The 27,814-nt window shown below is 49.2% G+C and overlaps 1 protein-coding gene across 1 annotated transcript in view; it reads left to right on the top strand.

Annotated features, from left to right (window-relative positions):
- Positions 1–6,880: 6,880 nt before the first annotated feature.
- NKAIN1 (sodium/potassium transporting ATPase interacting 1) overlaps positions 6,881–27,814 on the top strand; it is a 45,472-nt gene continuing 24,538 nt past the window's right edge. The window contains exon 1 of the mRNA XM_063106380.1: positions 6,881–6,944. Within this exon, the coding sequence (XP_062962450.1) occupies positions 6,891–6,944 (54 nt within the window). The 5' untranslated portion in view covers positions 6,881–6,890. The remainder of the gene's footprint in view (positions 6,945–27,814) is intronic.

Here is a 27,814-nt window from a genome sequence, read left to right as displayed (position 1 = left end):
CAGCCTCCACCTAGATTCCAGAGAATGTATGGAAAAGCCTGGGGGCCCAGGCAGAGACCTGCCACAGTGGCAGAGCCACTGCTGAGGCCATCTACTAGAGCAATGCCAAGCAGGAAAGTGGGGTTGGAGCCCCCACCAGGGAAATGTCCAGTAGAGCCAAGGCAGCGGGGCTGCCGCCGGGACTCCAGAACTACAGGGCCACTGGTAATGTGCAATGCAGGCCTGGAAAAGCTGCAGATAAGGCTAAGCCTGGCAGAGCTGTGGGAGCAAGGGTGCCTGTGGCTTTGGGGGCCTGGATGCCCCATCGTGCCCAGGATACAGGACTTGGATTCAAAGAACATTATTTTGGAGCTTTAAGACATAATGTCTGCCCTGCTGAGTTTCAGACTTGTTTGGGGCCTGTTTTTCCTTTCTTCTGGCCTATTCCTCCCTTTTGGAATGGGAATGTGTACCCAATGTCTGTTCCACCATTGTATCTTGGCAGTAGATAAATTCGGTTTTGTTTTTCAGGTTCACAGCTGGAACGACTTTTGCTTTTGGTCTCAGATGAGACTTTGGACTTTGGACTTTTAAGTTGGTGCTGGAGCAAGAATGATTGTATTTTGTATGTGAGAGTGACATGAGTTTTGGGGGGCCAGGGGCGGAATGATGGAGTTTGGATGTGTTGTCCCCTCGAAAACTCATGTGGAAATTTGATCCCCAATGTGGCAGTGTTGGAAACTGATTGAGTCATGGGGGCGGATCCCTTATGAATGGATTAATGCTCTCCCTGGGGGGGGGGGAGTAATGAGTGAGTTCTTGCTCTATTAGTTCCCATGAGAGCTTGTTGTTTATAGGACCCTGGCACCTCCTCTTCTCTCTCTTGCTTCCTCTCACCATGTGATCTGCTTGTACCCGCCAGCTGCCTGCCACTTTCGGCCATGAGTAGAAGAAGCCTGAGGCCCATAAAGAAGCAGCTGTCCCAGAATCATAAGCTAAAAAACCTCTTTCCTTTATAAATTACCCAGTTTCAGGTATTCTGTTATAGCAACACAAAATGGACTAAAACATCAGGCATCATCTTTTCTCTGAAACTTTCCATCACTACCTAATCCCAAGCAAAGTTAATCATTCTTTTCACCATTCTGTTTCTGTACCTCATGGACGCTGTTGCCATTTTATATATCACTCATAACTATCTGTTTATATATTCTTCCTCTCCAACAGGTACAAGTGTCACAAACTAAGACGTTATCAGGGCCAGAGAGGAAAGGCAAATGGGTGCAGCTGCTGGGTTTAAGAAAATAAGCGACGGACACTGCCACACTGTTGGCCAGTATGCTAACCCCAGCCTCTATCCCAAGGATTTTTCAGGGGCACCTGTCCTATTCAAAAGAAAGCATACATTTTCAATGCTCTTAGCACAGTGCCTGGCACAGTAATTGAACAGAACTGACATGGAGGTCTCGAGATCCAGCTCTCCCCTAAGATGCTGTATGACTTTAGACAACTCACTCAACTTCTCTTCAGGCTCTCCCTTTCTTTCTCTCTCCACTCTGCAAAAAAAGATACCTTAAAGATCATCTAGGCCATTGAGTTTCCACATTGTTCCTTAAAGACTTTGGGTTGAGGTGCTGATTTTGTAGGCCTTCATAGGAGGTGAGGGCAGACAGAGAGCAGTTTACCAGTCCTCTTTCCCCATACAACAAGACCAGTTCTACTTTTTCCTGTTTTAGAAATGTGTGCTTTCTTTTGAAGAAAATATTCTGCTGCTAAAAAAGAAAAGTTTGAAAAACCATAAGGATTGGTATAGGTAAAGTAGTTCTGCCTGGGTTCAAATCCTGATTCTGCCACTTGCTTGTTGATTAACCCTGGGCAACTGATCTAACCTTTTTGAGCCTCAGTTTTCTCATCTGGAAAGTGGAGATGGAATTTTAAAGATGACAGGACAATGGTTTGTGATGTGCAGCGGCCTCATGAAAACTTGCCCACAGAACAAAACAAAGAACAAAAAAAGTGGAGATGATGATAGTAGTGCCTACCTCAAAGGGTTGTTGTGAGGTTTAATGAGTTAATGCATAGAAATTACTCAGAACAGTGCCTGGGACATAGTGCTTACATGTTAGCTGTTGTGGTATAATACAAAAACATATTTGATCTTTGTCCGTGGTTCCTAGCACAGAACTCCTAAAACTCTTGGAATTGTCTGAGTGATAGGAGCCTTTTGTTATTCATAACCCCTTTTTATCACACCTGCCTTTACCCTAATGAGGTGACTTCGGGTGGACCCCTAGATCTAGGGATAGGGCTGGGCACCAGAAAGACGAACTGCTTAGAAGGTTGGAACCTTTATCCCCACCTACCAGCCTCTGGGAAGGTGGGGTGGGGGCTGAAGATCGAACTCTGTGAAAACTCTTGAACCAGACCATGACATTCAGAGCTGGGTTGGTGAGTGCATCCATGTGCAGGGAGGGTGGCATACCCCAACTCCATAGGGACAGAAACCCCTGTGCTTGGGACTCTTCTGGACCTTGTCTTAAGTACCTCTTCATCTGGTTGTTCATTTGAATCCTTTATAATAAACCTGTAAAGTAAGTAAAATGCCTTCCTGAGTTCTGTGAGCCATTCTAGCAAATTATCGAACCTGCTGAGGGGGTCTTGGGAACCCCCAATTTATAGCCCATCCATCAGCAGTATGGATAGATGGCCAGAGATTTCTGACTGACATCTGAAGTAGGGGCAGTCTTGTGGGACTGAGCCCCTAACCTGTGGGGTCTATGCTAACTCCTGGTAGTTAGTGTCGAATTGAATTGTTGGACACCCAGCTGGTGTGAGAATTGTTTGGTGTCAGAAAATATCCCACAAGCTGTAATTAGTGAGCATGTTCAGTCCTCTAATTTGAAAGAAAGGGAAATTGTTAGGTTTAACATTCAGCTATCTTATGAGTGGATTTTCTCAGAAGCCTTCAGTTTTTTAACCCACAGAGGGACTGACTAATGGAAGATTCAGACACTGAGTAGCCTTGGTTTAAGGCAGGCGAGGAACTTCTTACCCCATAAATCTCATCAATTAAGCAGCATCTACACGCCTCTCTCTAGGGCTGACCGTGATTCTGCCTTCTCACTCAGGAAATGTGGGTATGTTCTGAATCATCTCTGTCTTCTATTTCTAAATCCTGCTTCACTTTCCCCACAGTCATCCCTGGTCCAGGGGTTAGTCATCCTTTATGGTGACTATTGCAAGTCCCTCCTGATGTCTTCCCCAGCTCTTACACCCCTTCCCCCCCTACTTCTTGTCAAAGATGTTTCTATCTGTTCCTACAGTTGGGTTGCTTTCCCCCCTTAGAGCCCTGGATTTCCAGGTGGTGAAGAGGGCACAAGGTATGCTAGACCCCAAGGCTGGGAAGAAGGGAGTGACTCACCACACATTTGTTGACTCCTGCCATGATATCCCTGTGTGGGATAAAGAGATAATTTATGACACAGTCAGTTCCTCATAGTGCTCACGATGGGGTCTATTGGGGTATACAAACAAAATATGCAAGTACAGTAAATCCTAGTAGAAGGTATAATGGAGGTAGCACAGATTGTGTGTGAGCTGAAAGGAGGGGCAACTTTCCCAGGTCACAGTGTCGAGAAATGACACCTGAGCTGAGATGTGAAAGGTTAATAGGAGTTCTCCGGGCTAAGAATCTGGATGGGAGATGCACTCTAGGCAGAAAGAACATGCTGAAAGCATGGAAGTGTGAGATGGCATGGAGTGTCCATGGGTTCATCAGGGCAGGACCTGAATAAGTGAGAATGACCCAGGGGCAGATGTTAGTCCTGCTGAGGTCAAGGGAGTGGAGAAAAGTGTTCTAGTGGAAGAACCAGAATGTTTTATTCTTTCTCTTCCTTGCCACTCTCTCTAGCCTCTTGATTCACAAGGCAAGCAGTATGGTATAATGTAGGTTAAGACCCATGGTTCTGGATACAAACAGCTTGGGTTCCAGTCCCAGCATTGTCACTTTTTTGCTGCTTACACAGCAATGCATCACAGGCCATCTCTGGTCTCTTAGAACAGACTTACGAGTGAGTCAGCCAGGCCTTGGAACAGGGTGCCACAGGCTTGATGTGATATAGTCAGGAGCCTCGTGGGGCTCGTCAGAGCCCCAGCAAAATCCATAGTTATTGTAAGGATTAAATGAGATAATGTATGTCAAGTGACTGGCTCAGAGTAAGCACTCAGTAAGTAGTAACTATTATTATTATTTTATTAAATTACATTGTTAGTCTCACAGAAGGAACTGGCAGAGACTATCTGGAAGAGGGCCTGCAGATTATCTGTTAGAGAAAGGCTACATCTGGGCTGAACCTTTGCAGGAGTGGTTCTGATTCTCTTTTTTTGTTTGTTTTTGATGGCTGACCAGTGATCTGAACCCTTAACCTTTGTGTTACAAAGCAGCACTCTAACCAACTGAGCTAACCAGCCAGCCCAGGTTCTTACTCTTTTGTGAGAAATGGACTTGAGAATCTGATGAAAACTTTGGACCCTCTCCCCAGAAAAAGGCACATTGCTCACATGACACTTTGCATATTTCAGGGACTTCACAGACTCCTGGAAGCCTGTCTAGGCATGAACCTGGTTGGACACAGCTGTTATTCACCAAGCTTAGCTGAAAAAAGTTCCCATTTCTATCTCAGTTTATTATTCCAAGTGAAAAGCTCGGCACATGTAGGATATTCAACTCTGGAATATCCTGTGTGTTTTAAAATACAAAGTAGCATGCTAAGGAATGGATGAAAGAGAGAGACCTGTGAAGAGACCATTTTAATAGTCCAGGGAAAAGATGGGGATGGCTTCCTGGGCATGCTACCTCTGCAATTATGCAGGGCACTCCCTGTACTTGGTTTATTGTTCTGCTGTGTTGCCAACGTGAAATTCTTAATTTTCTTTTCTTTCTTTCTTTCTTTTCTTTTCTTTTTTTTTTTTTTTTTTGGCAGCTGGCAGGTATGGTACAGGGATCAAACCCTGGACTGATATTCTTAATTTTCTAACAAGGAGCCTTGCATTTCCATTGTGCACTCGGCCTCACAAATGATATAGTCAGTCCTGGAAGAAGATGGTGATGCATTTGCTGTGTAAGCAGCAAACAAGTGACACAAATGACAATGCTGGAACTGGACCCAGGTTGTTTGTGTCCAGAACCATGGGTCTTAACCTGCATCATACTTGCTGCCTGCCTGGTGAATTGAGAGGGCTAGAGAGAGTAGTGAGGAAGGGGAAGAAGAAACGTTCTGGTTGTTCCAACAGAACACTCTTCTCCACTCCCCTGCCTCTCCTTCTCTCCTGTTGTCCTCTCAGTATCAGTGTCCTTTCCTCAAGGAGGCGTTTCCTGGTCTCCAAACTAAAGTATTTCCCCCTTGTTGTCTTTTACTTTTTATTATCCTTTAATATACTCATTAGAATTTTAATTATGTATTTATTTGTATGTTTACTTGTGTTAATAACAATCCTTCACTAGACTGTGTGCTTAGTGAGTGCAGAGACTATATCTGATTGCTTCCCTTAGCGCCAATGGAGAGCCTGGCACATAGTAGATATTTCATAAATATTAGTTGAAAGGTACAGTTCAGAAAGTAATGATAGATCAGATGGAACAGGGAAGCCTGGAGAGTGACTGAGGGATTCCCACTTGCTAATTGCCAAGGTGAATACAGGAAGTTAGGAGGGGGGCAGGGATCATTAAGCGGATTTGGAATGTGTCCAGTGTGAGTGCTTTTGGGGGTGGCTTGGAGAAGGCAGTCTTCTGCTGGCAAAACTTTTCGGACTCCCTCCCCCTTGCAGCCTTGGTTAGCGGCTGGCCACACCCCCCTGGGCAGACCTCTGCCGTCACCCATCGCTCTGGCATGCTCTTGGATCCTGTCTGTTCCCTGGGCCGTGAAGCTCCATGGGATCGGGGTGAGCTGCAGCGCTCATCTCTGGCTCCCAGGGCCCTCAGGAGCGTGTGTACAGTCAGCACTCAATAGATAAATACATGCCGGTAGAAGAGAGAGGGAGGAAGAAAATGTGGCCAGGCACTCAGGAGGGAGGCTGGGACAAGGAGCAGAACTGGGAACGGAACTGGAAATAAAGGGCCAAGTTGGAAGCCCCTAGAGACAGCGTGGACGAGGCGTGCTCCAGCACCCTCAGGAGACCAGGCACAGGGCTAGGTGCTTTATTCACACGACTGCATTTCATCTTGACATCAACCCTGAGACATTACTGTACGACTTCGTTCATGACAAAGCTGAGTCCCAGAGAGGTGACGTGATTTGCCCAAGGTCACTCAGTGAGTGAGCAGCGAAGTCCAGATTTGATCCAGGGCTGTCAGCCGCCGAGACCGCACTCTTCCCGCTTCACTCCACCCTTCTCCTCCCTACCCCATCTCCCCTCCCCTCGGCTCCCCTCCCAAGGCCGCCTCGCCCCACCCCTCCTTTCCCTCCCCTCCCCTCCCCTCCCCTCCCTCCCTCTTGGTGGTGGCGGCGGCGGAGGCGGCGGCGGAGCCACGTGGTGGGGCCGGGAAGCTGCGGCCGCCGAGCGCCGGGCGGCTACCCCAGCCGGGCAGTGCTGCTGTGCGCTGCGCCGTGCTCGGTGCCCGCGCTCCCCGCCAGCCGCCCCGGGGCAGGAGGCGCGCCCGACGGCCGGCCCGCCAGACAAAGGAGGCGCGGCGCGGCCCGGCCAGCGTGCGGGCGGACGGACCATGGGCTCGGAGCGCGGGCGGCCGGCCCCGGCCCTGGGGACCCGGCACTCCCGGGCTCGGCCCTAGGCGCCCGGCCCCGCCACCCGGGGCGCCCAGCGGGGAGGACGAGCTGCGCGCGCGGCGTGGAGGAGGCGGCGGCCGCCGAGCGAGAGGGGGCGCCGCGGCGGGCGGCCCGAGCGGCCCCGGAGCCATGGGCAAGTGCAGCGGGCGCTGCACGCTCGTCGCCTTCTGCTGCCTGCAGCTGGTGAGCGCCGCGCGCCGGGGCGGTCGAGGCAGGGTGGGCGCGGCGGGGCGGGGTCCCGCGGCGCGCGGGTGGGGTCTTGTGTCTCTCTGTGTGTGTCTGGGGCGAGTGCCCGGGTTGGGGGTGGTCTGGAGTCACGGAGCGGACGGGCGGAGCCTGCTCCTGCTGGCCGGGCTGTCTCTTTGTGTGCGGTTCTCGCTGCTGTGCCCGGCGCTCCTCGGGTCCTGTGCGTACTGCGCGCGAGTCCCCGGCCCGCCAGGCGCCTTGGGCTCCAGGCTCCTGACCCGCGCTGTATGAGTGGCATCCTGTTGGAGGATGCGCTGTGGGACTGTGGCCCTCTGTGGCTGGGGGCGTGTCCGAGGCTGGTCTGTGGATCCTTAGAGGTCCCTGCTGTCTGTGTTTCCCGCTAGATCGTTTGTTTGCGTGGGTCTTTGCCTCTGGTCTCCGCCCCTCTGTGAGTGTTTCTTACAAAGTCTCTGCTCCTGTGTATCTCTCTGGGTTTCTTTTTGGTGTGTCTCTAGGTCCCTGACCATTTCTGGTCCATGTTCATCTCTGTGTGTTGGGATCTTAGACTGCAAGAACCGTTCAACCCTCCTTTGTGCTGTTTCTGCCTCCCTTCACCTTCCTGACTGGGCAGGTCTGGGAATGGAGAGCCACCTCCCTGGAGAGGGTCACAAGGAGCTGCCAGGTCCTGGGCCAGCCTGACCTATCCAGGTGCTGGACCACCCTCCATGCTTTAGTCTGGCCGCTGTGGCCATGGGCCTTCCATAAGTCATCAGTTCCACCAGAGCAGTAGGGGTGGGGACAGGCAGACCATCTCCTCTGACAGGGCTGGCATCAATGAGGGTGGGGATATTTGGGTTCCCTAGGGAGGATCAGAGTATCTTGGGACACTGTGCCTACCTTCCTCCCCCTCCCCCCCAGCTTAAGGAACTCAAGTCCTTGTCTTGGAGGTGGAAGGAGTGAATTTGGGAACTGAGGGGACCGAGCTTTGCCCTTCAAGTCAGTCCCTGGCTGGTGAATTTGGGAGACTGGTGAAGAAGAGAGAGGCTGGGATCTCCTGCCTACACTAGAGCTGAGGCCCAGCAACCAGGGGATTTGTAGCTATGCTTCTCCTCTAGGCAGAACTCAGATCTGAGTGCGAGTCGGAGGCGCCTGGGCCTGACTCACGCTGGACTCCATGGTCAGAGTCTCCACTCTTGCCTGCATCCATCACCACTCCCCCACGACGGGTGCCAATGATAATGTAGAGGGAAGCTTTGAGTCTGGATGTGCAGGCCTCCTAATTCATCTTGCTTCTCTCCTCTTGGGTACACCAGCCCCAAACATGTCATCCACAGACCTGTTCTCTCAGGCAGTGGGAGAAACAGCCCAGGCGCTGAAGATTGTAGCCCTGCTCCCAACTGTGGGAGACTGGGCATGTGACTTGCCCTCACTGGGCCACCTTAGTCTGCCTGTCTGTAAAACGTTCATCCCAGAGGACTGCAGAGAGGATTAATTAAGATCAGGAAGAATGGAAACTCCAGGAGGGCAGAGATTGTCTATTTTGTTCCCTGCTAAATCCCCAGAAGCTGTAACAGTGCCTGGCACTCCATTAATATTTGTAAAGTAAATGAATGAATCAGTTATTGGCAACTCCTGGCTCATAGTAGAAACACCCTTCTTTATCTACTTTGATGAACATAAAATGTCAAGAAATGTTAAAACCTTTCACAGGATTCTTTTTCTGTGTTTGATATTTTAATTTTAAACTTGGTTTTTTTTTAAATTATGAAAGTAATATACATATATTTTAAAAATGAATAAATTAATAAATAATCAAACAGGGCAGAAGATAAAAGTAAGTTTTCCTCTCTGTATGCCTATTCCCCTCCCCAAAGGTAAACCTATTAACAGTTTGTTCCATGCTTATTTTCTGTGGGTGATAATAAGTATGGTTAGCTTTGGGGAGCACTTACTAGGTGTCAGGTACTCTTATGAGTGCTTTTCTATGTACAGGGCTACTTCAAAAAGCTCGTGGAAAAATGGAATTAACAACACAAGTCTTTCTATGAACTTTCTGTAGCCACTTTTTTTTTTTTTGGTGCCTGGCCAATCCGGGAATAGAACACAGGACCTTGGTGTTATCAACACCACGCTCCAACCAACTGAGCTAACCAGCCAGTCCCATGAACTTTTTGAAGACCCCTTGTATTAACTTATTTAATCCTCAGAATGACACTGTGAGGTGACTTGCCCAGAGTTCTACAGGAACGAGGGCCCAGGCTTTGAATCCAGGCAGCCAAACAGCATCCTCTGTTGCCTTCTTAGTTTTAAAAGAAGTAGTTCTGGCCCTGGTAAGTCTGGGGCCCCTTGGGAGGTGTTTACTGCTCTACAGAGAAATGGTGGTCGAGGTGGTCTCCCTGCTTCCCACATACCTGCCTCTATAGCTCTCCCCACCTAAGCTAACCCCACTCTTCCACTTGAGTATTTCATCAGCACTAGGGGCTCTGGAGGCAGACGAGACCTGGGTGGGATTCCAGTTCTCCCACATCCTGGCTGGGTAGTTTGGGGCAGCTTGTGAGGGTAATGTGAGACAATTTGGTAGGAGGACAAGGTAGGTCGCTTGGCTCTGTTATTCTGTCTAGACTGATTGCAGAGTGGGACCCTCCAAGTGTTACTCCCAGGAGCCCCTGCTGCCTGGCAGCTTCCATAACGTGCTCCCGGGGTGTTGGAATTCACTAGCCTGAGGGGAAAAGGGAGGCTCAGTTTCCTCATCCAATGGACTGAGGGAGAAAAAGAGGCTGTTAAATGTTTTTCAGCTGAAAACTTGAGGAGGCACTGTCATTTTTCTTTTTTCTTTTTTGGTGGCTGGCTGGTAACAGGGATCAAACCCTGGACCTTGGTGTTATTAACACCACACTCTAACAACTGAGCTAACCAGCCAGACTTCATTTTTCTTTTTCAACTGGAGTTTAACCATTGCAATGGAGCAGGCCAGTTCTAAACACTCTTCTGTCATTGGCATGGACTTGCTTTGGGTGGGGCAGCAGGGCGTGAGGGGGTTATGGGGGTTAAGGGAAGCAGGTAGGGACTGTACCATTCACGTGGACCAAGTGTAGGGTAGTAAAGGTACTGGAATTTGACAGGGCAGACCTGAGTTCCAGTCCCGGCTCTGTCACTTCCTGGCAGTGTGATCTTGGGCAAGTTGCTTACCCTCTCTGAGCCACAGTTTTGTCATCTGTTAAATTGAGATAATATAAACAGTTCCTAATTCTTAGAATTGTTGTGAGGTTTAAACCTATGTAATGAATTTAGCACTGTGCCAGGTACAGAGAGAACATTCAATAAACTGTAGCTTTTTATTATTATCTTAATGATTCATGCTGTGGGATGCTCTCCTAGAATTGTGGCCCAAACATATCCAAGTGCCCCCCTGTACTGTTCTTTGTGGGAAGCAGCAGGTAGTTGGGCACTGAGCTGAGAGGCAGGAGGCCTGGATTCAAGTCCAGCTCTTCTACGGATATCCTGCAAACTTGGGCAAGTCTCTTCCCCACTGTAAGCCTAGGTTATTCCATCTGCAAAATGAGAAGAATCATTGGTCTAGTTCTAGGGTCCTGTCAGCTCTGCCTGTCTGGGACTTGGGGACAATGTCTGGGCAGGCACAGAGGTTTTGTTGGGGATCCGAGCCCATGATCTTGGTGTTATAAGGCTGCACTCTAACCAACTGAGCTAACCAGCTAGCCCTGCATGGAGGTTTTGGTGAATCTTGATCTGGTTCCATTCTGTTGAACATTGTGGGTCCCTTGCTTTCCCAAATTCTATTTGGTATATCATCTTGACAACATTATTAACACTATTCATTCCCTAATTTTTATTTGTTTGCCTTTTCCCTCCCCTGTTTAAGCCCTACCCTTCCTTCCTAGTCTGCCTCTTTCCTGAAACCTCGTGGGCCACTCTGTTCTTCCCATAAGGGGATGAACCAGGGAGATTTGCCCTAGAGAATCGTCATCAGCTTCTTCATCATCATTATCACCCCCATTCCAGGAGTCCTGTGCGAAGCACTTTATATGCATTACCTCATTTAACCAAATGAGCATACATATGTAAAGTGCTTGGCAAGGTGCCTGGCACATGTTAAACAATCAATAAATGTTAGCTGTTTTACTGTTTTTATCCTTACCATTGTAATTCCACACAACAGGATAGATGTTTGTATTATCCCCTTTTTCAGATAAGGAAATTGAGGCTCAGAGGGGTGATGAGGTTCGTCTGAGGTCGCTAAGCTAGTCAGTGACAGAATCAGGATGGAGCACTCTTCTGCCTGAACAGAGAGACACCCTCTCCAGCCCTGTGCCACTCTGCTGCTCATGTTTCACTAGTGTGTGACCTTAGACAGGACCATCTGAAAATGATAACATTTCTTTCTTTTTTTTTTTTCTAAGAGATGACCGGTAAGGGGATCTTAACCCTTGACTTGGTGTTGTCAGCACCACGCTCTCCCAAGTGACCTAACCAGCCATCACTACATAGGGATCAGAACCCATGGCCTTGGTGTTATCAGCACCACACTCTCCCAAGTGAGCCACCAGCCAGAAAATGATAACATTTCGGGCTGGCCCATGCCTCACTCGGGAGAGTGCGGTGCTGATAACATCAAAGCCATGGGTTCGGATCCTATATAGGGATGGCCGGTTAGCTCACTGGCTGAGCGTGGTGCTGACAACACCAAGGCAAGGGTTGAGATCCCCTTACCAGACATCTTTAAAAAAAAAGAAAGAAAGAAAATGATAACATTTCAATAGGACTGTGCATAGTGCCGGGCACTGTGAGCCAGTGAGCGCTTAATAATGTATCACTGCCGTGGTTATCTGTGCTCCAGTTCCCTGTGACCTTGTACACATGCATTCACTCCGTTGGTCCCATTTCTTGTGTAAAAGAGAGTCATCCCTACTCTCAGAGTTGTACTAAGGGTCGCCTGGTGCCAGGCACATAGTAGGTACTAAGAAAAACATTGGTTGGATTCTTTTTTCTTCTAGAAAGCTCTTTGCTTTCAGGAAGGTGATGGGTGAGGGGGGAAATGTGTAGCTTCCAGCTGAGCTGCGAGTAATGGTGTGAAATGTGGTCACCCTGATTGATGATGTCATTAGCGACGGTGAAGACTGGAGGGAGGTGGGCTCTGGCGGGGCCTGTGCTTGGAAGCAGCTGTGGCTGCAAGCTTATGGCTTCCTTGGCAGAGTCTGGCTCTGCTCTGGGTGCTTGGGGTCCTTGGGCTGGGCTTCAGAGTCAGGAGCATGAAATTGTCCAGGCCATCCGCACCTATTGTTCCCCATACCGCTTTGGACAGGGTCGGGCTGGGGTGATCACCTCCCTTTTGCAGATGGACAGACAGAAGCCAAACAGCTCTCAAGACACTTATGAGGTAGGCAGAGAGGTGGAGTGGGGAAGGGGGGAGATGAGTGAATGATATTTAAATAAGACCCCCATAAATGGCAGCTGCTCTGAGATCTGGCACAGGGGTTAGGAGCACTGCCTCTGGAGTCAGGCAGACATTGCTGCCTTGCTTTGTGACTCCCAGCAAGTTCCTCACTGTCTCTGAGCCTCTGCTTCCTCACCTATAAAGTAGGCAGAACAACAGCTTCTACCCCATGGCCTTTGGGGGATTCAGTGAGATGATGGCTGATGCCTGGCCTAGAGAAGTGCTCCCTATGGCTAGCTGTCATTTCCCTTGAAACTTGGACAAGTCACTTCAGCCCCATTTCTCCCTATATTAGCGGTTTTAGTGATCAGGGTTATTCCCATAAACACTCCCAGTCTTACTTTCTCTATGTGGAAATATAGGTCTCTGTGGGAAATAATAATGATTTCCTTTTGTCTGGTGCCTGCTATGAGCCAGGCACTGTGCTAGGCACTTTATATACCTTGTCCCTTATTACTATCTGGCTTATCCATGTCGCATAAATAGTAGGTACAGAATGAGGATTCAAGGCCGGCCCGTGGCTCACTCGGTAGAGTGCGGTGCTGATAACACCAAGGCCACGGGTTCGGATCCTATATAGGGATGGCCGGTTTGCTCACTGGCTGAGCGTGGTGCTGACAACACCAAGCCAAGGGTTGAGATCCCCTTACCGGTCATCTTTTTAAAAAAAAAAAAAAAAAAAAAAAAAGAATGAGGATTCAAACCCAGATTTGGGACCCCACAGCCTCTATCTGTGTGCCCCATTGCTCCACCATAGGGTTGTGGGGGTGCTGGAATGGGAGCTTAAAATATCAAAATAATTCAAATATTCAAATAATTCTAAGTCTTTCCTCAGCCTTAACGGGTTACTAGGTGCCAGATTTTCTGAGCGGCTTATTCAAATGCCCCCCCCTTGCCCCATTTCTACCCACCCCAAGCTCTGCATTGGGTTTAAGGGAACTGTGATGCAGGTTGAGAAAAAGTTACCCCAGAAAAGAAACTAAACTGTATCGACAACGTACCAATCCTCATAACAACTCTATGAGATAGGAGTGGTTTTTATACCCATTTACTGGTGGACATACTGAGGCTAGAAGAATGAAATGACTTGTTACCAAGGAAACAGGCGATATAGTCTGGGCCTCAGACAAGTCATCAAGGGGAAAGGATTTGAAAACAATTGTTGTAAAATCTGGACCAAGCAGAGTTAGTCAGCTCTGATCATTGGAATATTATCTCTCCTCTAGTTTTAATGAGAGATGGATGACAGGAGGGCAGACTAAGTGCGAAGATGTGTTTTTAGAAACTAGTTCCAGGCCATTAGTTCCAGTCGAAGCTGGCTTTGGGCCTAGGGAGCCCAATCCCAGTGCTTTGGCTTCTCCTGCTCTGGCCTGGAGAGAGATGTTGATTGATTCAGAGACTGAGGGAGAGCCTCAGACAGCAAAGCAAACTTCCACGAGACACATGCTTCTGCTAGCAGGGCAGGAGAATGAGCACAAGGTTTGAGAAGAGCTGTTAACTGTGGTTGCAGGTTTTAGTGGGTTACCTCAGCTTCCTGGCCCCTGCCTCTCAAAGCAGCTGGTAAACCCAGAGGCAAGGAAGTGGACTGGAAAGAGCTACTTTTGGGGTCAGGCTGGTTTGAGTTCGAGTTCTGCCTCTTTGTGGCTGGATGACCTTGGACAAGACACTTAACCTCTCTGATCTCCCACCTGCACTTTTCTTATTTATTTGTTTGTTTGTTTGTTTGTTTGTTTTGGTGGCTGGCAGGTAAGGGGATCCAAACCCTCAACCTTGGTCCACATGCACTTCTCTATATCAGGATAATAATAATGTGCCTCAGAGAGTTGTTGGGAGGCTCCTTTGAGATAAGATATACAGAGTAGGAGCTCACAAAGGATTCACACTCTTGAATGCCCAGGAAATGAAACAGGAAATGGGAGTCCTCTTTCTCAACCTGTGGAAGGAGGGCCAAATTGGAGCAGTAGTTCCTTTTTTTTTTTTTTAAAGATGACCAGTAAGGGGATCTTAACCCTTGACTTGGTGTTGTCAGCACCATGCTCTCCCAAGTGAGCGAACCGGCCATCCTTATATAGGGATCCGAACCCATGGCCTTGGTGTTATCAGCACCACACTCTCCCAAGTGAGCCACGGCCGGCCCCTTGGAGCAACAGTTCTGCTTAATCTTGGTGGGCTTGGTCTTCCTGTATCCTGATCTTCTCTTTTGCAAAGTGGGAATTATAATAATAACACCCACCTCATGGGACTATAATGAGGGTGATATGCAATAATGAAGGGAGAGCTCTGGGCACAAGCCTGGCACTCACTAAGAGGTTATGAATTTGAGAGGAAGGCTTGGCCCTCTCTGGGCCTTTGTCCCCCTTTGTGAAGGGAGAAGGTTGGACTCCTCATCTCAGAGGACCCTCTCAGCTCTGAGTCAGCAATGAGTGCCCTCTCTTTCCAGGTGGAGATCAGAGTTGCTGCCAGGTTGGTCCACTTTGTTACAGGCAGCGGTGACTGATAGGGTATCAGGGCCTGGGGAGAGGAGGAGCCCTCTGCCTCTGATAGCCTGCTCAAGACTTTACACCGGGGTGTTGGGTTGTCAGGGACTCAGGTGACATCTTCTTTCCTCTGTCTGTCTGAGTGGCTACACTGTCCCTATCCCAAATGCCCACGTAGCATATTTGGTTGCAAAACCAACTCTTAGGCTACAGAGATTCAGAGTTCTCAGTTAGCTCACTTGATCAGAGTGTGATGCTGATAACACCAAAGTCAAGGATTCAGATCCCCATACCAGCCAGCTACCAAAAAAATGCAAACAATTAGAGTTCAGGGGTTATGACCAGCACTAACCCCTGGCTTCCCACAGGGGAACGTCCTGAACTCCAGAAAGACTAATAATCTTGGGTCAGAGAGTAAAAATTGGCACCAGCTAACCCTACCCAGAGTTGAATTCAGCAAATATTTATGAAGCAACCACAAAGTGCCAGGCACGATTCTAGGTGCTGTGTCACCTTAGGGTATGAAATAATGCCCTCGGCTGCAAACAAGGATCCCAGGGTTCTGGTACTCATTCACTGTGCAACTTTGAGCTGGCTCTGACCCTCTCTGGGCCTCATTTTCCCCAGACCGTGAAATGGGAAATGAGGGGAGGGTGTTGAATTCCATCAGTGGTTTTCAAACTCCACAGAGGCTCTGCAGGAGAGAGGGCTGATAACCAGGTGGTGAATTCCCTGTCCCTGGCAGCAATTAAGAATTTATGTGTAAGGGGCTGGCCTGTGGCTCACTTGGGAGAGTGTGGTGCTGATAACACCAAGGCCAAGGGTTCGGATCCCTATATAGGGATGGCTGGTTCGCTCACTTGGGAGAGCATGGTGCTGACAACACCAAGTCAAGGGTTAAGATCCCCGTACCGGTCATCATTTTTAAAAAAAAAAATAATTTGTGTGTAGGCTAGATGACTACTTGGACATGTAATGGATCTAATGATGACCCAGGGCCCTCCGAACCACTAGATGCTGGTTCTAGGTCTTGAGAGGACAGTGCCAATAGCACAAAATGGTGTCTATTATGCATAATGAAAATTATGAACATTTCTGTACTTTTACCATGTCCATTTGCATTAAACTTGCTCCTTCCCCCCACCCCCCACCCCAAATCACAGGGCCTGGCTGAGCTCCTGGCCCAGGAAGCAGGGGAAATGGAAGTCTGTAGGCATTTTACCCCCTTGCCCACTCTGGCCACCCCTTGCCCTAGAAAGGAAGACAGCCCTGAAATTTTCAGGGTAAGGGTTGGCTCCTAAGCCTCTTTTCTGTATGTGTGTATGTGTTGGGGGGATAGGTTCTGCAGCCCCAGCCTGAACCAGAGATGTGGGTTTTCAATTACACAATTAAATGCACAATTAGGCATAATTACCAGTGCTCAGAGCCCGAGACTGCTCATAATAGGCGTGTAATCTACTGCAGCCTCTGTTTATACTACTCAGCACGCTCCCTAATGATGCCAGGATGCCTTCACACTGCACTGTTGTCATGGATACAAGCCCGCCACCGCCATGCAAGGCTGACAAATGGTGTTCTGGTCCTGGGCCCCGGGATTATTTCTGAGGCCTCTGAAGGCAACTGTGGAGTGGAGGCACTGGCCAGGTGAGCCAGGAAGGTGGGTCAGACCTCCCTGTCATCTGACATACCCCATTGGTTCAAGCCAGCCTTGGAGCCAGAGGGAAGGATAGGAGAGGGGATCTTCAGCCTCCTGGAGTCCATAGCCATGAGCAGGATGGCCCAGGTGCTGTGAAAGGTCTTTAGTTATCCATTAAAGCATCTCGTACTACCAGGGAAGCTGAGGTCTGGACAGGGAGCCCTGCATACACCTGGTTCCGTGATAGGCCTGGCTTTGCTGTGAACTGGCTCTGTGACTTTGGTCAGGTCCTTGCCCCTCTCTGGGGCTCTTTTTCCCCGTGTATAAAATGGACTGCAGAGCCTCTGCACGTGGCATCATCTAATAAAGAAGATTTATTGAGCACTCAGGACATGCCTCATACTGTGTAACTGCTTTACCTGGAGTAGCTCATTCACCCTCACTGCTCCTCTGTGTGGTGGGCACAGTTATTATCCCTATTTACAGAAGTAGAATCTGAGGCTTAGAGCAGTTATATCCAGCAGAGGCAGAGCTAGGCTGCAAACCCTAATCCCTGTGCCACATGGCTTCACATGTGCCAACCCTGTCATCCTCACAACAACCCCCAGTTCCACAGAGATGGAACTTTGTTAGCCCCATTCCATTTCCTAAACAAGGACTCTGAGGCTCTGAGAACTTAAGTCACTTGACCCCAGTCATACACACAGCAGGACATTGACAGAGCAGTGCCTGGCTGATGGCAAAAGCCAGGATTCCTAACTGTGGCTTCTTAGTGGAAGTCATGAAGGGTAAAAAGATTTCCTCCAATGAGTACATACCAAGGAGCCACATTATCCCCATCTGGCCTGGCCCCAGCCATTGAGGAGGCAACGAGTCCTGGGGTCTCAGCACTTCTCGTTGACCTTGAAGGAAATTTTGGTCTAGTTCTTCCTCCATCAGCTTACCCCTACCTTAGTTAATAGAAGCAGGGCCTGCTTTTACACTTTTTGTTTTCCCTCCATTTTTCTGTAACTCACATTATTTTGGAAACCTGTTATGTGCCAGCCCCTGGAGACACAGATGGATCAGAGAGTGGGTTCAAATCCTTCAGCTTAATGCACGATGTTGGGCAAGTCACTTGACTTCTCCATACCTTAGTTTCTTCATCTGTAGTGAAGGCAACAAACAGTCTGAACCACTTATCAAACACTTTACTATGTGCCATTATATGTCGGCTAAGGCCGTTTATACGTCCTGGGTGAACCTTCGTAACACACACACATCATCTGTCATTCCCATTTAACAGATAAGCAACTTGAGGCTCAAGGAGCTTGAGTGCCTTCCCAGAGCCTCACAGCCAGTGAGCAGCAGAGCAGGCATCTGAGTCCAGCCCCTGCTCTTTCCCACCAGGTGTCCCAGCAACATGGAGGTGTCACCCAAATGTGGGTGTTCCTCCCACCACTTCCCTAGAGCCTCTGGCCAGTTTCTCTTAGAAAATGAGGCCTTTGAGGGCCGGCCCATGGCTGACTTGGGAGAGCATGGTGCTGATAACACCAAGGCCACAGGTTCGGATCCCTGTAGAGGGATGTCCAGTTAGCTCACTGGCTGAGCATGGTGCTGACAACACCAAGTCAAGGGTTAAGATCCCCTTACCAGGGCCGACCCGTGGCACACTCGGGAGAGTGCAGCGCTGGGAGCGCAGCGACGCTCCTGCCACGGGTTCGGATCCTATATAGGAATGGCCGGTGCACTCACTGGCTGAGTGCCGGTCACGAAAAAGACAAAAAAAAAAAAAAAAAAGATCCCCTTACCAGTCATCTTTTAAAAAAGAAAAAAAAATGAAGCCTTTGGATGGAGGGGCAATCTGAGGGGGACAGTGCCCACCCGGCATAGCACAGGACTCTCTAGCTGGATGATTCCCCATTGGTACCCTAAAGTCTGGGTTTCCTGAGAGGGGGCTGTCAGACATCATCGGCACCCTCACACTATATAGCTAGGAAAACTGAAGCCCGGAAATTGTCTATGACTTGCCCAAGACCACAGTGCAAGTCAGGGGTAAAGTTGGGACTAAGACCCAAAGGCAGTTTAGGACACCTCTTCTTACCTTTCTTTTACCCCCCACCTGTTGGCGAGAGGGGTTTGGGGGCTGTGGTTGGGTGTGTGTGTGTATTCAAAACTGCACACTGCTGCATGCCCAAGCATTTGTGGGGCAGACACTGGCACGTAGAGATTTGTGGATCAATAAACATCCCTTCCCGCTTCCTCCCTCTTCATTTATTCATGAACTCTGAACTCCTTGGCTCCAGAGAAACTGCCTGGAAGAAAGCAATTAGAGCATAATTAGAACCACTCCTATTATCAGCTTTCAATGGGAGGGGAAGGGGGGCTGCTAGGGCAAGGAGGGGCAGCCCTGGGAGTGCCCTATTGCCTCAACTCCTGCAGCTGCCCATTCAGCTCCTGTTCACCCCATGGAGCTCAGCCCCTCTGGAGTCCTGGAAGCTGGAACACCCTCAGCGGGGAATAAGGACCTCATTCCTAGAGGTATTGAAGTGCTTGGTGAGGCTAGGGGAGGAGAGCTTTCCGCCTTGCATACTGAGTCAGAGTAGATGATCTCCAAGTCCCTTCCACGCTGAGCTTCCTGGGTGTTCCCTGCCAGGGACCGGGCCAGGCCTTGCAGGCAAACTAAAAAGCACAACATGGCTCCTGCTTTCTAGAAAACATCTTTAGTGGACTGTAGTGAATGAAGACTGCAAGGACAATAGGAAATGTAAATTACCTGGAGGAAGCAATTTACCAGGCAGGGCTCCATTCATTGCCAGATGATTCATAGTAATAACAGTACCAGCAGTCAATGTTTATGGAGTGTTTCTGACCTCAGAGCCGCTGCTGTTCCCCACCAGGTGTCCCACCAGCAAGGAGAAATCACTGAGGTACAGGTATTCCTCCCTCCCTGAGGAACAGGACGAGACACAGGGAGGTGCCAGGCACTGTGCTTCTCACGTCAGGTGCATTTCCTCACTTGATCCTGAGGTAACCCTGGGAGGTAACTACTATCATGGATATTACCTCCAATGTACAGAGGAGGAAACTGAGGCTCGGGAAGTAATGAAACCTGCCCAAGATAGCACAGTGTTAGTGCAGGACTCTAACGCTGGCCTCTCAGATTCCAGCCCCTTGAACCTGCGCTCTACCAGGTTTAAGGGTATGGTTTGCTTTCCTGCCTTCCCCTTCCCCTGAGCTTCAGCCTGGGCCCTAGTTCTTGTTCAGCTTCCTTGTGGAGGGGCCTTGAAAAGCTATTCCGTGTGCCCTTCTGCCTCTGTCTCCTGTTTGAAGGGAATGCATCGAGTCCTTCTGTTCCTCTTTCTCTCACCCTGTGCCAACTGAAGAGAGAGTAGGAGAGCCTCGCTGCTGGTCTGGGTCACCACCCCCAGATGGGTTGCTGCCTCTAGATCCAGCCTTGGCAAAGGGTGAAGGCCTGGCAGATGAGAGTCTCTGGCCTCTTGAGGGACGGTCACCACGGATACAGAGCCTAGGCTGTAACCAAGGAGACAGCCCCAGCCCTTAGGCTGTGGCTTCATGATAGGGAGGGGAGGAAACTGCCACCTGGGGCCCAGATGGACAGAGGAGGGAATGAGGGACTAGATGGGGTCAGAGAGGAACTTAGGGCTGGAGGATCAGTGGTGCTCCCTCCTGGGAATGGGAGTGGGGTACCTGGAGACAACCAGGCTTCCTTCTTCCCTGGCTCTGCCCCACCTGAGGGGAGGTTTCCATGACAACCAGCTCCCCATCACTGACCCTCAGCAGGATCCTGCTCCCTTTCTCCAAGTGACAGGTGTCACCCTGGCAACAGGCCTTGTGCCCAGCAGGGATCTCTGACTTCCAAACAGCCCCTTCCCTTTCACATGTGAAGATAGATTGTTCTCCTGCAGCACTCAGCTGCTCTGTCCAAAGGGAGCTAAGGGTCTGTGTCAGGCCACCTTTCACATGGGAGCCTCTTACCAGCCCCTCAGCAAACTGCCCTGGATTGATCCTCCTCACCAGCCTAGCTGCCCAAGTGATCTTAATAAAGTGCAGTTCTTTTTTTTTTTTTTTCAAAAAGATGACCGGTAAGGGGATCTTAACCCTTGACTTGGTGTTGTCAGCACCATGCTCAGCCAGCGAGCCAACCGGCCATCCCTATATGGGATCCGAACCCAGGGCCTTGGTATTCTCAACACCGCACTCTCCCGAGTGAGCCATGGGCCGGCCCAATAAAGTGCAGTTCTGCTCCTGCCTGCCTCTGTTTAAAACCTGCCATGGCTCCTCATTGCCTCCAGGATGAAGTCTAAAGCCACGGTTCCCAAACCTAAACATGCATCTGAATGACTGGGAGGCTTGTTAAAATACAGATTTCTAGACCTCACTCCCAGAGTTTCTAATTTGGTAGGTCTGGGGTGGAGCCCAAGAATTTGTATTTCTAACAAGTTCCAAGGTGATGCTGATACTGCTGGTCCAGGGACCACACATTGAGAATTGCTGCTCTAGACCTGTGGGATACTGGAAGTCTACCCAGGCTTGCCCACCAACCCTAACTCACCTTCCATGTCCCTAAACTCAGGCCACGTTGGCCTAAGCATCCCCAGTCCTTTCAAACTTCGGAGCTTTGCAGTCACAGTTCCTGCCTCAGGAAGTCCTTTCCCTTCTTCATCTCCTTAGGCTCGCTAATCTGTCATCTCCTCCTGGAAGCATCTCTACCCCACATTCTCACCAGTCCCACACTGACTTCTTCCTCTGTTCCCTGACACCTTGTGCCCACTGCCCTCATCACAGCAGGTACCAGGATGTTATAATTCTGCTCCTATTTCCACATCCCTCTCCCTAGACTGAGCTCCTTGAGGCCTGGAAAGGTGTCGAAGAGACTGGCACTGAGTGTGGCCCTTGGAAGGTACTCACTGAATGCGGGATGCTTGAATGAACCTGATGAGCAGCTGGAAGGCCCGGGTGAATAATAACACAGCTTCATAGTTTCAGCCAGTCAGGTTTTCACTGGGTGCTTACTCTGCCAAGCATGGTGCTAGGTGCTGGGGATACAGTGGTGTGGGAGGTAGAGTCCCTGCCCATGTGGACTCCCACGTTGGGACATGGTGAATGCTATACAGGAAAAGAAGTTAGTGAAAGATCGGGGTGCTTTGGAGTGGGCTTCTTAGGGACAGACAGTGGTCAGAGTGGAAGTGAACAGTCTGCAGGCAAGGCACAAACCTTTTCACAGACCTTATTTCATTTACTCCTCTGCCAGGCAGAAACTTGTTCCTGTTTTACAGATGAGCAAATGGGACCCAAGAGGGGAATTCACTGGGCTACAGTCACGGCTGGCTCGTGGCAGAGCTGGGACTTGAATCTGAATTTCCTGATGCTAAATCCAAGCTCTCCATCTCCCCAGGCTGTCCCTGGAGTCCAGGCCTCTGTGTGGCCTAAGGCTCTCCTTCAGGAATGTGTTTCCAGTGAGTATTTACCGGTTTGCTCAAAACAGACAGCACAGCCCCCTTGCAGGGGACCTGAGCACTACCAGAAGCATTAGGGGGTCTTACCCTGGCCACCCTCTGGCCATCTCCTTGCCACAAGGCAGAGTCCACAGGGTCAGGGAGACAGCCCACCGGAAGCCTATACTCTACCCTTCCACTCTAGAACCCACTCCAGATACTCAGGACCTTAGTGTCCCATGTCCAGTCAGCCCCAAGACCATTTTCAAGACCTGCCGGGGCTTTCCAGAGGACAGCCTATGCTGCAGGTATGTGCACACTCAGGCCCAAGGGACAAACAAGGACTGGCTGCTTGGTGGGGAGGGGCAGGTGTGGATTTTACGTGGACACAAGTCCTAAATTGTCCGGACCTGTGTATGAGGCCCCAGCCAGAAATGGGAATGCTAGCTGGGGCTGGCTTTCCCGGATGCTGAAAGACATCTCTGTCTTCTGGCACAGAACTCTAAGAAGTCAGAGAAACTGAAATTCACAGCCTGGCCTTCCAGACCATTAGTTCTAGGTAAGAAGACAGAACATATTTTATTTAAGAGTTTATTAGCTTTTGTTTGTCACTTTTATGTCTCGTTTTTTGGTTTTTGGTTTTTTGGCAGCTAGCCAGTATGGGAATCCAAACCCATTACCTTGGTGTTATAAGGCTGCACTCTAACCAGCTGAGCTAACTGGCCATCCTGTCACTTTTAAATATCTAGACACATGATGTGTAGGCCTCCATTGGTACTCTTGCCCTGGTCCCCAAGGCCTCCAAACATTAGAGAAGAGTCTGGACTTGGGGATGGGATGCAGGCAGAGGCAGCTCCCCTGGGTGCTTGATCAGCCTTGAAGGATGCCAGCTGCTCAGCCTGTCACTGCCTGTCTGCTGGTCAGAAGCCCCATGAGCCATCTGAATGGACTGTTGTCCTCAAGCTGCCACTAGCTGTCATCCCCAAGATAGGCCACCAGGGACACAGGGATCATCACTGAAGTGAGAGGCTGTCTGGGGCCCAGCCTGGGAATCACACAGAGGTTGTCGATCGACTGTGACAGGCTAGACTGGTTGGTGCCTGGGCCCAGTAGGACAGACAAGTGGGAGGAAGCGGGGGTGGAGGTTCTGGCACAGTTTATCAAGGTCTGCTATGGCCAAATATTGACACACATGATCAACTCTCACCCTGCCATCTGTGCCAGGCGATGGTGAGATTTGCAGAAGGAGTTGGGGCTTGCGTCTCCTGCTCCCTGGGAGTGTGACAGGCAAGTTGCTCAGCCTCTCTGAGCCGAGTTTCTTCATCTGGGAAGTGGAGATGATTTTACCTGCCTCTTAGGGCTACCAAGCGAATTCAGTGAATGAATTCATGAAAAGCACTCAGCACAGCACCTGACCTGGCACTTAGTAAGGCATAGAAAATGGTAGCTGCTGTAATTATGGCCAGTAGAAATCATTATTAGGTGCTCAGAGGGCAAGTGTGTCTTTCAAGCATATAGTCATGACTGCTGAATGGAGACCTCCCAGGCATAGAATCCTAGAGTACGGGAGCCAGGAGGGTCTCCAGAGAACACTGTTCTGACCCTCTGTTTGTACAGATGGGTACACAGAGGCCCAGGGAGGCAGGAGGGCCCGTTAGGTCCAATTTCTGTCTCCTTTCCTTGCTGCTCTTAGGAGAGGACAGAGAGCCCAGCATCATGTCCCTTCATGGATTGTTCTAGAAAGCCACTTCTGGGAAGGAAAGTTGTGTGATTGCAGATAAAAAATACCCTGAACAAAAATATACTCCCCCAGGTGCATGGAAGTAGTTGGCTCCTCTCTGCTCAGTTCTGGGCAACTGTGGACAAGAGTCTACAGCTAGGACCTTCCCCCATGGTCTGGATGTTTCTGGGCAGGGGTGGGTGGGAAGCAGTGGCAAGAGTACCTGTCAGCCCAGAAGGTGCCACTAAATACATCATAATGTCACAGACATTCCCAGGAGATGGGGCTCAAACCCCCCTGATGCCCAGTGACCTCAAGAAAGGGCCTCACTCTCCTCTGGAAAGAGGGGCTGCCAGCTCTCCTGGCAGGGAGGTGAATCTGTTAAATTCATGGACTCTACAGCCTGCTTCAAATCTTTAGGAGCCATGTGACTTTGGGCAAGTTTCTTTCCCTTGTGCTTTGGTTTTCCCATGTGCGAAGCAGGTGTGATCCTAGTCTCCACCTGGCATGTTTCTGTGAGGATTAAATGAATCAAAGCATTCTAAGCATTGGAGAGATGCTTGGCATATGATGAGTGTTAGCTATTATTACCTCTTAGTGCCATTCTGGGGATGGAATGAAATGAAATGCCACCTGTGAAGAGCTGTGCTCAGAACAGGTACATAGTAGGTCCTTGAGCACCAGGCCTTCCATTTCCTTCCTCCCCCTACTCTGTTCCCACATGCAGACAGCCACCTCCTCCTCCAGCAGCTTCCGCCAGCTGCCTCTGGCCTGGGGCCAGGGAAGGACTGCTCCACTCCCTTCCCCACTGCTCCTCTGCCCTTCTCTCATCTTCCTATCCTGCCTGGGGGCTGCAGGTATCTGTGCAAGAGCTTAGGCTCTGGGGCCAGACCACCTGGGTCTGCAGCATCTCTGCCCCCCTCCAGCTTTGGGATCTTCAGATAGAGACAATGGGCGAGGACCCAAACCTCACTTGTAGTTGTGAGCACTGAATGAGGTAGTGCATGCAAAGTGCTTGGCGCACAACCTGGCACAGAGTCCATGCATGTGTATTAAAGTTCAGAGCTGGCATTCTGATGGGAAACCCCCCGAGCCCAGTCACTGGGGGTATCTGCTCAGAGCTACATCCTGCGCAGGACATCTCCCACCATCCCTTCTTACTGCCTGGCTATCCCAGGTCCCAAATGACCCCTCCCACGGCCCTCACTTGGGCCAGACTGGAACATAGTACTCTCACCCCCCGTAACAGGTAGATTACCAGGAAGCGGAGGGGAGCAGTGGGGGGAGTGACACTCCCTCTGTTCATTTATTCCTTCATGCCCCAGAGGGGTCCAAGCAGGAGACCTGTGCAGGTAAACAGACCCTCAGCATAGGGGAGTATAAGGCAGTGCAAAGGGAAGGACACCAGGCTGGCAGGCCCCCCTTCACTTCTCTGTGCCTCAGTGTCCTCATCGGTCCAGTGAGGCTAATAATCCCACACCACAGGGTAGCAGCATAAATCACAATCTGAGCTGGGAAGGACTGTCCAGATGTTGGTGGCTGCTATGATTCTCCACTGGAAGAAGTGGGGAAGCCAGGATCTGAGCCAAGACTGGGACAGTACATGGTAAAGGAGATTCTGGTGCCCTGGAGTTAGCGAGAGGGGCTGCTGTGTGCCTTTGCCCACCGGCTGCTGGCACCCACTGCTGTTGCTAGGCAGATTCCCCACCTGGCTTTCAGTCAGAAGGAGAAGTCAGAAGTGGTTGCTGTTGCCATAGCAGTGAGGCTGGTTTTAATCAGTATTTCCTTCCTGGGAGTATCAGTACAGGAGTTGCCACTAAATAAGTCAGGGAATTGGATTTTTTCCTCCCTCCATCAGGTCATATGGAGTGGCCTCAGCCAGGAGAAATGACTTCCAGACTCCTTCCAGGTGCTGACTGGGGGCACATGACCCCCACTGTAGGTGCTGATGCCTCCAGTATGATGTTTGACCCTCGGGGGCACTCACCCTCAGTATGATGTTTGATACACCCTCCCCAACCCCAGGCTGCTTTCCCGCTCAGCCCCCAACCCTGCCATGTGGGCATCAGGCCACAAGGCACAATAGCCCTCCCAGCCCTCCCTTTGGTGCCGCACTCCCTTGCATTCCCTGGGCCCTAGCCACTTGCCCACCCTCCTCTCTCCAGAGGACCTTTCTGCTGCTGTCCAGGAGGACCGTGCTTTTCCTCCTGCCTCTTCCCTTTCCTCCTGATCCTGTTAACTTCTCCTGCAGAGCACTTAGCACAACAAGAATTTTGCCCTGTGTGTATGTGCACGTGTAGAAGAGCTGTGTCTGTGTTTTTTCTTTTTTTAAATTGGGATATAGTTCACATACCGTGAAATTCTCCATTTTAAACTGTGCAATTTAGTGGTTTTTAGAATATTCACAAAATTGTGCAGCCATCACTACTATCTTAATTCCAGAATTTTTTTTTTTTTTTTTTTTTTTTGTGCAAAGTGCTGGCCAGTACAGGGATTGAACCCCAGACCTTGGTGTTGTCAGCACCACGCTCTAACCAACTGATCTAACTAATTCAGCCCAGAATATTTTCATCATCCTATAAGAAACCTGCAAACCCGTTAGCAGTCACCCCTCACCCCCCCTTGCTACCAGACCCTGGCAACCACTAAGCTACTTTCTGTCTCTGGATTTGCCTATCCTGGACATTTCATATAAGTGTCATCACGTGATACGTGGTCCTTTGCGACTGGCTTTTTTCACTTAGCATAATGTTTTCAAGGTTCATCCACATTGTAGCATGTAAATGCTTCATTCTTTTTTATAGCTTAATAATATGCCATTGTATGGATATATCACATTTTGTTTATCCATTCATCAGTTGATGGACCTTTGGGTTGTTTTCATCTTTTTGGCTGCTATGAATAATGCTGCTATGAGCATTTGTGTACAAGTTTTGTGTGAACTTTGTTTTCAGTTCTCAGGTATACATACCTAGGAGTAGAAATGCTAGGCCACATGATAATTCTATGTTTAACTCTGAAGAATTAGCTCATTTTCCAGAGCAGCTGCACCATTTACATTCCCACCAGCAATGCATGAGAGCTTGAGTTTCTTCATATCATCATCAGCACCTGTTATTATCTGTCTTTTTGATTATACCCATCCTAGTGGGTATGAAGTAGTATATTGTGTATTTGATTTGCATTTCCCTAATGACTAGTGATTTTGAGTGTATTTCCATATGCTTATTTGCCACTTATATATCTTCTTCGGAGAAATTTCTTTCTTTTTTTTTTTTTTGGCCACTGGCCAGTAACAGGAATCAAACCCTGGACCTTGGTGTTGATGAAATTTCTGTTCTAATGCTTTGCCCATTTCTTAATTGGGTTACTTATCTTTTTATGATGAATGGTAAGAGTTCTTTATATATTCTGGATTCTAGGCCCTTATCAGATATAATGACTTGCAAATATTGTCTTCCATTTTGTGGATTGACTTCACTTTTTGATAGTGTCCTTAGATGTATGAAACTTTTTTTTTTCTTAATTTTATTTTGTCCATATACAATGTGGTTGATTATTGTGGCCCATTACCGAAACCTCTGATGTATGAAACTTTTTATTTTCACAATGTCCAATTGATCTAATTTTTTGTGGAGGGGGGGGTTTGGCTTCTTGGGCTTTTGGCGTCATAACTGAGAAACTGTCGCTTAATGCAAGGTCACGCAGATTTATATGTATGGTTCCTTCTAATAGTTGTATAGTTTTAGCTCTTGCATTTAGGTTTTTATCCATTTTGAGTTAATCTTTGTATATAGTGTGAGATCGGAGTCCAGCCTCATTATTTTGCGTGTGGATATCCAGTTGTCCCAGCACTACTTGTTGAAAAGACTGCTTTCTCCATTGAATGGTCTTGGCACACTTGTTGAATATCAAATGACCATAAATACATGGGTTTATTTTGGACTATTCTATCTATATGTCTATCCTTATGCCACTACCACTATTTTTTTTTTTTTTTTTGGCAGCTGGTCAGTACTGGGATCTGAACCCGTGATCTTGGTGTTACCTTACCACACTGTCTTGATTACTGTAGCTTTGTCCTAAGTTTTCAAATCAGGGTGTGTGAGTATTCCAACTTTATTCTTTTTTAAGATTATTTAGC

The sequence above is a fragment of the Cynocephalus volans genome, chromosome 8 (assembly GCF_027409185.1).
Source record: "Cynocephalus volans isolate mCynVol1 chromosome 8, mCynVol1.pri, whole genome shotgun sequence".
Taxonomy (NCBI): Eukaryota; Metazoa; Chordata; class Mammalia; order Dermoptera; family Cynocephalidae; genus Cynocephalus; species Cynocephalus volans.
Note: the sequence above shows the minus strand (reverse complement) of the source record. Positions and strands in the feature narration are given on the sequence as shown.